The 10,144-nt window shown below is 38.1% G+C and overlaps 1 protein-coding gene across 1 annotated transcript; it reads left to right on the top strand.

The window, feature by feature from the left end:
* Window positions 1–1,260: 1,260 nt before the first annotated feature.
* Window positions 1,261–1,869, top strand: LOC106749831 (probable cytochrome P450 4s3; the record flags this gene model as incomplete). The annotated part of the gene is made up of 2 exons (XM_014629684.1): window positions 1,261–1,437; window positions 1,654–1,869. Coding segments are annotated over exons 1-2 (393 nt in total), but the record flags the coding sequence as incomplete, so codon positions are not given.
* Window positions 1,870–10,144: the final 8,275 nt, after the last annotated feature.

A 10,144-nucleotide genomic window follows, 5' to 3' on the forward strand; every position in this document is an offset into this window, starting at 1 on the left:
TCATAACAGCAAATTATTAAATTTTCCTCGCCGAAGTCGCTCGCTATAATCTTTATTGACTATGTCTAAGTGTTGTAAGCATAACCATGAAACGTCGATTGCCATAAACAAAGTACGATTGCAGGTTGCCCCAATTACGTAACGTCACCATGCAGAAATGCTACTCCGCATTGCAATACCAAAATCAATGTGGTCAAGATCTATATCCAAGTGACGCTAATACATCAAAATACCCCCTCTGATTTAGACATAGGAAGAGGATAAAAGGGACATGAGATCATACTCTGGGCGACTCTAGTTCTCTAGACTCTCAGCTCTCGGGTACCGACATGCTGTTGTTCAGACTAGAAATACTGCATCGGTCTGAAAACATAATAAAGACAAGTTCATCTTCGAACGAGAGATAATTTATTGCCACCATCGCCTTCCGTTCTACCGCGCTGCGACGGACATCCCACACTACTCGCGTCGACTCGACCCACGCAACACAAGTTTTCGAGCAGGTATGCAACCAATTCTCTTCAATTCCATTTTCATGATCGTATTCCTTGCCTCCAGTAAAAAAACTAGCAATTTTTATCGCAATCTGAACAATGCACTTATGTGTGCAACTGTTAAACGAAATATTTCTGACGAGATAATCATAAATTTTAACAAACACATATTATGAGAAAGTCAACTATATTATTATCCGTATATATCCGGAAACTCGGATAGCATGTCCAATAATTTTTTATACTTAAATATCCCGACTAAATATCCCGACAGTATCCGGGAACATAGTTCCTATGGGGTAGCCCATTACTAGTTGGATATCTTTTAATTTTATTTTGAAAGCTCTTATAAAAAGCCGCAGCAACAGCACATTTCGGAACATGAATTGTTATCTTCTAAACAGATGCGCAAGATATAGAGATAATTTTAAATAACTTTAAGCACATCGACAAACCCGAGGGATATGGGTAAATAAATCCATTAAAATCAATTTTCAGACGGAATATTGTCACGATAACGTTAAAATGTCGAGATAATGATTGACAAATTAGTTATAATAATTATTCTCTCGTCATTTTAATGCCATCTTAACATCTTTATTATTTTTTTATTCCGTCTGATTTGGATCATTAATCAGAGTAAACCCATTTAGTCTTTTGTTTGTTTATACTTAAAAGTGCTAGTTGCGCAAAGAATTTTGATTCTACCATTATCTAAAATTATCACCATCATTCTAGATATATTAAACCGTGGCTCGGAGACAGCATGTTGTTCAATCACAGCGCTAAATGGTTTAAAAAAAGAAAAACGGTATTAGCCACATTTCACATGAAGATACTACAGACATATGTGCCTCAGTTATATGAGAACAGTTTGGATCTAGTGAAGCGACTTGGTGATAACAGCAACAAGCGATTCAATTTCTATAAATACTTATCGATGGTAATTGTTATTATTTTGGTGGAAGCAGAGATCGAAGTTAACTGAAAGAAGATTCAAAACATTAACTCTAATTGTACCATAACCGTGATGAAATAAGAGTTTTTATTTTGTTACATTGTAATTATTATCTGCTATCACTTTGAAAGTATGCATATAACATTTCATTGTCTTGTTTTTAAATGCCACAGACTGAGCGAATTTGTGCACAAACGACAGATAGACATGTCGTTATTATCGGATCTGTTGTTCAGATTTTCGAAACTCGCCAAGCTGCAGCAAAAGTTGCTCTGCACTGCCCACTCGGTGGCGGGGATAGTGATCCAAGTGAAATGGAAGGGCATCGAAGAAAAGCAGATTAAAAATAGACATCAAAACGAGACAGAAAATTTAACCAAGGATACAGAGGACAGCATGAACACAATCAATTACAAGGTGCATTATGCGAGAAATAATTTCGACGATATGGATCGAAACGACGTGGGCGAGAAAAAGTTACTTTCTTTTTTGGAGATGTTGTTGGACATGAAAAAAAGCGGAATTGACCGACAAGGAGATTTTGGATTTTGTCAACTCCGTTTTGTTCGGGGGTGTAATATCAACCTCGCAGCAGTAATGCATTTTTAGATTTAATAAGATTTTTTAATAAACCACTGAAATCGAAATCCATGTTTGCAAAGGTATCACTACGCACACTAACACGTCTTGTCCAAAACTGGGAGATAATGAATGAAAATATTACAAGGTCACGACCCCGCAACAACTGCTGCAAATTTTGTGCTCAGCATACTGGGATATCTTCAGGAAATCCAGGTAATTTTATTTGCGTTCAACGATCCTCACATTGCCAAACTCATTTAGTTGTTTTAAATTATATTTTTGTTTGTATATGGGCTGAAGCAAAAATGAAAAATGTTTTGTTGAAAGCACCTAAGAGAATTAAACTAAACTTTGTTTTTTATAACACAAACATTTGTTTGCTTATATTCAAGCAAAAGTTCAGTTTAATTCAACTAAATAGGCCTTTCAATGTATAGAAATTTAATACTAATTGTTACTAATTATCGAAAATAAGAACGCAACAGCCACAGAACAGTTACAGTAAGGCACGTTCATTTTGTTGCTTATAACATACGCCATTGGGTTTCGTTCAGTTAGACTAGGAACGAAATGAAAATATTCACTACACGAAAAAAAGAGAGAGAGAGAGAGAGAGAGAGAGAGAGAGAGAGAGAGAGAGAGAGAGACAGAGAGAGAAATGCGGAGTGAAGGAATTTCTTATATATACGTAAAAGTAAAATGTCAATCCAACTCGAATGATTCCGATAGTCATTCATTTCTTAAATGAAATTTCATTTCAACGGACAAAGAATGCTAATACGAAGGTGAATCAAATATAAACGGAAATTATTTTTATACTCGCAGTGAAGCGAACGAAGAGAGGCCAGGCTCCTCAGCGTTATAGGTGGGGATGCCTAAATGAGATTCCCCCCTATGCGACTTCTCATTAGCGCTCCGTTAATCAGTATCATAATGTCAGAGCGGAAGGTGCCCTCGTCCGTTGCACAACAAATTATTATATTAGGTGAACAACTTTGCTCCCGCCGTTTCCCTATAGATGGCTTTAGTGGAACTTAGTGGTCAAAGTAAATAGATCATATACGTCATACAACCAACTTGGGCATCTGTCAACATAACCTAATAGTTACATTAGTCGATTTGTATCTGTACCATAAAGTTATCGTCGATTGAAGATGTCAGTTTACGAGCCGAATTCTCGTCATTTGCGGGAGGTTTTACTTTTCTACTTCAATATGAAGAAATCTGCGGCTGAGGCTTATCAAATGCTCTCAAATACCTATGGTAAGATCGCTATTAATGAAAAAACGTGTCGTGAGTGGTTTCAACACTTCACAAACGGTGATTTTCACGTTGAAATAGCGGCATAGCGGTGGAAGAGGAAAAATTTTTGAAGATGCTGAATTGGAGGCATTACTTGATGAAGACTTGTGTCAAACTCAGAAATAACTGGCACAATCATTGGAAGTGACTCAACAAGCCATTTCGAAGCGCCTCAAAGTCATGGGAATGATTCAAAAGCAAGGGTATTGGGTGCCGTACGAGTTGAAGCCAAGAGATGTTGAACGGCGTTTGTTTGCTTGTGAACAGCTGCTTGAAAGGCAAAGACGAAAAGGATTTCTGCATCGCATTGTGACTGGAGATGAAAAATGGGTTCATTACAATAACCCCAATCGCAGAAAATCANTCCAAGAGCAGAAAATCATGGGGAGTTCCCGGCCATGCTTCCACATCGACGGCCAAACTGAACATTCATGGCTCAAAAGTAATGCTCTGTATTTGGTGGGATCAGCTCTGCGTAGTGTATTACGAGCTATTAAAACCAACTGAAACAATCACAGGCGATCGGTATCGAACTCAATTGATGCGTTTGAGCCGAGCATTGAAAGACAAGCGGCCGCACTACGCCGAGAGACACGAGAAAGTGATTTTGCAGCATGACAATGCTCGACCCCATGTTGCAAAAGTGGTCAAGACATACTTGGAAATGTTGAAATGGGAAGTCCTACCCCACCCGCCGTACTCTCCAGACGTTGCACCTTCGGATTATCACTTATTCCGATCAATGGCACACGGCCTGGCTGACCAACACTTCCAGTCTTATGAAGAAATCAGAAAATGGATAGATTTGTGGATTACCTCAAAAGATGACCAGTTTTTTTGACGCGGGATTCGTGCATTGCCCAAAAGATGGGAGAAAGTAGTGGGCCAGTGATGGACAATACTTTGAGTCATAACTTTATCTCCATTTTTTTATAATAAAGCCTCAATTTAAAAAAAACGACGAGAACAAAGTTGTACACTTAATAATAATTTCAATCTTATCTCCAATCCCACTTCACATCTTAAAACACACACATACACTACGTAATTATTATCTTCCTTGTATTATATAATGTTGTTTTTCTCGTCATATCGATATGTTAAACATTCTTGTCACGTTAAATATGATTGTATTATAATAAGTTATACGAAATACTTTTTACATAATCTTACTTTAATCTTCATCTTTTATTTGAATCATTCCAATAATGCTGATTTATAAAAGTTTGTTTAATGTTCACCTATATTTCTCATGGTTTAACATTAGTTAACTATTTCATCTTTTAAATATTGTATTTTTTACAATGAATTTTCTCATCAATTTATCACTATTATTAATCCATATGAGTACCAAATTATGTTATTAGTATAATTAATAAGTTGTTTTATTCAAAATGCCTAGAATTTAATAAAGTTGTTACATTTATTCATTCATTTCCTTTCAATTACTTCAATCAGAATTCCTCTTTTAACATTTTCATATGGTCCTATCCCAGGTAAAGAGATTAAGTTCTTTGACCTAAATAAAGGAAGACCTAACGTACGTTTTGCGATCAGAGTAAATGAGCCTCTCCGGACCTTAACCTGATCCGCAGACCTGCTAGTACGTTAACTTAATGGCGTATCTGGGCTAAAAAAAATAGTAATATTTTTCATAACACACTTACCATTCATTATTTTTTTCTATATTTTAGAAAAATTTTCAAATTTTAATAAAGCTTATGTTGCGCCAAATTCAACCATGTATGATAAAGCTATGTTGCAGAAAGTTATTCTTTAGAAATAAGATAAAGACTCACGTTACTAATCTTATTCGCTGTTTCATAACGAGTTATCTTTTTTTTCTTTTCTTCAAAATCTCGAAATACACGATAAGGATGTTGAATGTTTGTAATTTATTCGAAGCAGATCCTGTTATATAAATTATGCAAATTATTATACTTTTATATGAGAAATATATTATCTTAAATTATTAGTAATACAAATAAGTTTCCGTCGTTTTCAAAAGATGGCTCCACCGACAAGATTACTTTGAAATCGTCAGATGTAAAACATCATATAGAAAGTTTGGACACCTGGCAACAACATAACCTTAAAATACTATTGACTTTGTATTGGCAGTGTACATTTTTTTCTTTTGAAAATGTCGAGTTTTATACCGAATAAGCGTCATTCGCGGGAAGTTTTGATTTATTTCTTTTAATTAAAGAAATCTGCTGCTGAGGCTCATCGGTCGCTTATAGAAGTTTACGGTAATGCTGCTTTAAGTGAAAGAAGTTGTCGTGAGTAGTTTCAAAAGTTTAAAAACAGCGAGTTTGACGTGGAAGTTAAAGAACGCGAAGGAAGGCCAGTAAAGTTTGAAGACGCTGAGTTAGAGGCATTATTGGACCAAGACTCATGCCAAACTCAAGAGCAGCTCGCAGAAAACTTGCGAATGACTCAACAAGCGATTTCAAACCGTCTCAAGACCATTATGGTACAAAAGCAAGGAAATTTGGTTCCGCATGAACTCAAACCCAGAGACGTCGAATGCCATCTTTTCACGTGCGAGCAACTTCTCCAAAGACAAAATCGGAAGGGTTTTTTGCATCGAATAGTGACGGGAGATGANTATGACAAAGTGACTTTTCAGCACGACAACGCTCGGCCACATGTTGCAAAAGTCGTCAAGGATACTTTGGAAGCTTTACAATGGGATGTCTTACCCCACCCGCCGTATTCACCAGACATTGCTACTTCGGACTACCATTTGTTCCGGTCGATGGCTCACGCCCTGGTCGAGCAGCACTTCACTTCTTACGAAGAAGCCAAAAATTGGGTCGATTCATGTGTAGTCTCAAAAGATGAAGAGTTTTTTCGACGTGGCATCCGAATGCTGCCAGAAAGATGGCAAAAAGTAGTAGTTAGTGACGGACAATATTTTGAATAAAATATAACGTATATTTTTTTTACAATAAATTGATAATTTTCTTAAAAAAACGGCGGAAGCTTATTTGTATTACCAATAATAAATATTATTAAATAAATATAAATAAATAAATAAATATATATATATATATATATATATATATATTGTAAACAAAATTCTCGTCCACGTCGGTTGCGGAACTTCTTCGCTCCCGTATTCGCGTGGCAGCGAGCCCACCTCAGAGAGCTCAGATTTTAATTGTCTAATAGCGGGTCGAATTATTCGCTGTTCCGCGTGGTAGAGCATCGTGATTCTTACATCTTCCTTGATTCTGCGGACACGTCGGAGAGTAGCCGGGAGAGACAATAAATGAGAGAACGGTTAACATTTAAATAACAATACCTTAATTCGGTTCAATTCCAATTTCAACTAATTAATTCTATAGTTAGTACATCCTAAACGAATGTGACATAGAAATACAATTCTTTAATTAACCAGTATTCTTCAAGTGTAGGCAACTGAATTCAATACCCGGAAATTCCGTAACGCGATCAAAAGAAAGCGATCTCTCGCCTGAGATGTTCCACGAGATGTTGTTTTTATGCGGAGGATCTGAACCGCTTGACGGCAGCTATGCTAACGCGCGTCGTGTTAACGAAAATCTCTCTTGCCCGGCGTCGTTACACAAATCTCGCTGGGTTTTCCGTTGGTTGCCAGCCGGGTTTTTTCTGACAGTAGTTACTGTTTCTGGCCGATCACGTACAATATCCGATCTAGCTTGTTCGCCAGAAGCAGTTTCTAAAAACAACATACGAATTCATAATACAGCTCAATATACAATATACACCATAATACCGACAACAATTTGCCGAGAACTGTGTGACCGGCGATTAGAGAAGGCAATCGATTCCCGCGCCCGAGTCTCCGGGATCCCTACGCTCGAGACTCTCTCGAGCACGGCCCTTGTCGACCTGCGACGTGGTCTCAAAATCTCGTAAATCCGTGCGATCCAACCTTTCAGGCGCCAAGAACCTTCAACGAGTTCCAATTCCCGGTCCTTTTATCGCCCCTGTGCCGCCGAGAAGGGACGGCAACTAACTCGGAACTACAACGCTACTCTAATACTTTTCCTGCTTGCGGCTGTACAAAGGTTCGCTTTCTCACCGACTCGCCACCAGAACCTCGCCTCTCCTCCTAAGGATCTCGTCTCTCTGGTCCGTCAGCTTCTTTCGCTCGCTATCGCGCTAGGACGTCTAATTTGTTCGCCGTCGGGCGGCACAGTGTCGAGCAGGCTTGTCACATAGCGCAGACGGCCGCCGCTGCACAGATCCGTCACGCCGATCGACGCGGCATTTGATTGGTTCTTTCGGCTAGATCACGCATATCAAGAGTACTCGCGGGAATCTCACGTCTGGTGTTGTTACATCGACGCTTATTTATTTTTGTTTTTTTCCGAGACGACATTCGGCAACTAGTTCGGCCAACGGCACTTAACTGTACATGAAATTTCTCAGAAACTTCAGTTCGAGCTGCCTATTGTTCAAAAAGGCACGGCATTCCGATCAGAAGTTTGTTGCTTCTCGACGACAACGCCAGACTTCACATCGCAGCAGTAACACAACAAAAATTGTCCGATATGCACCGGGCTGTTCTAGAACATCCACCCTATAGCCTATACCTGTCACCACATGACTTCCATATGTTTAGGCCATTCAACGAAGCCTTTGGTGGACATCGCTTCACAACGAAAGATGAGGTGCAGCAGTTCGTGTGCAATCGGTTTGATATACGTCCACGAGCTTTTTATGATATTAAGATCAAAAAATTACCAGACCGTTGGAAGAAGTGCATAGATAAGATTGGAGACTATGTAGAAAAATAAGAAAATTGTAAATTAGAATTGATTTTGAAAAATATATGGTTCTTTTGCAAAAGACTCGTTTATATTTGATCCACCCTCATTTGTTAATTTCGTTTCTGAATTTATTATCTCTCCCGACACCTTTCCGACGTGTCCGCGAATGTCGAGGAAAAACTTGAAAGCACCTCGACGCTCTACCACGTGGGATAGCGAGGCATGCCATTCGCTCCTACCGAAATTTAGAAAACTGAGCTAGCCAAGGTGGATCCGCTGCTGTGAAAGCGGGAGCGAAGAAGTCCTGCAACCGTTGCAGACAAAAATTGCGGTGACAACTCACACGGAACAAAATCTCTATTGGACGTCCATGTAATCTCCATAACTCCATCAGATATTTATCTCCACGGTGGACATCAAATGGACATCTAATAAATGACAATATTACATCTATAATATATATCTATGTAACATATATTTTCGATGTACTCGTATACTGAAAATTTGTAATGGATGTAATGCTTCTTGAACCACCACTGGGCCTCCAGTAAATATTGTGAATGAAGTTTCTGTGGAGGTTATGCGTGCAAATATGGACGGATATAATGGATACATATCCATATACGGATATATGGATGGATATAATAGAACTCTTTTGGACAAGGAATTTCTAAAAATTTTCCTTAAATGGAAATTTCATGCCTCAGCTTTAATTCAATTTAATTTTACAGTAAATTCAAATTGTCACTGTTTCTTGAATGACCTACGAATCACATGAAGGCTTAAAAACGACTAAAATACAATCTATTCATTTCAGACAACTTTAAAGTGCTATAAAATACCTCTTAAGGAGATTTTGCACCTTGGCAAAGAAGCAGAAAACAGAAAGAAATCAAGACACCAATAATGAATTTTTTCATATAAATGAAATGCAAAATTTTATTGAGTTGATATGAAACGATTTATTATCGTTACCCTGGGTTAGCTTGCTGCATTCCCACTTGTGTGCTAAGTTTAAAGCTTCCCTTAGATATTCATAGCATTTGGACGCTGAACAGGTATTTTGTTCTTTAAGAGAGTCCAAAAAATATACATAAATGTGCGCAATATACGTTGAAATCACAAACTTTCAAATATCGCATATTTCATCATTGGCTATTAAAGTAGGCTGAACATAAATTTAAATGAATTGATACGTCCTGGAAGAGAATGTTAGAAGCAGACATCGCATACTCGTGCACTCCCAAGGCCTAAGCGTATTGGCAGGTCTGCAAATTAGGTCAAGGCCCAGAAACGCCCATTTATTCTGATCGCAGAATGAATGTTAGTCGAACGTACGTTAGTGATACTTTATTTAGGAAAACTTAATCTTTTTACCTAAGATAGGACCGTATGAAAGTTTTGAAAGGGAAAGTCTGATTGAACCCGGAATCTGATACGGAACATGACATATATTAGAAATCCAAATAACCTCCATAGCCCCAGACGACATTTACCAGGTGTATGCATAAGTTTTTTCCGGTTTAACTAAGAGATTGCGCCAGCGAAAAGTACGCAGCGTATTAATTTGACACATACGTCATTTTGTTCGTCTGACATTTAAAACTACAAACACACACAAGTTGAGTCCGCCAAAAACTAGCGTCTTTGTTTTATCGTTCAGTGATCATGTCGAGTTTTGTGCCTGAAAAAGAACATTTGCGGCACGCATTGCTTTTCTTATTTAATCAAAAGAAAAAGGTGTTGAAAGTCATCGTTTGCTGGTAGAAACATATTGTGAACACGCTCCATCGATTAGAATATGTGAGACATGGTTTCGATAATTTAAAAATGGTGATTTTAATGTGAAAGATAGTGAGCGCTCTGGTAGACCACAAAAATGCGAAGACGAGCAATTGCAGGAGTTATTGGATGATGACCCAACTCAAACTCAACGGCAATTAGCAGAAGCATTACATGTATCACAAGAAATATTCAGCAGACGAGCAATAGGAAGAATCAATAAACTCGGTAAATGGGTCCCACACAATTTGAATGAACGTCAA

The sequence above is a fragment of the Dinoponera quadriceps genome, unplaced genomic scaffold (assembly GCF_001313825.1).
Source record: "Dinoponera quadriceps isolate SergipeBrazil2010 unplaced genomic scaffold, ASM131382v1 scaffold4436, whole genome shotgun sequence".
NCBI lineage: Eukaryota > Metazoa > Arthropoda > Insecta > Hymenoptera > Formicidae > Dinoponera > Dinoponera quadriceps.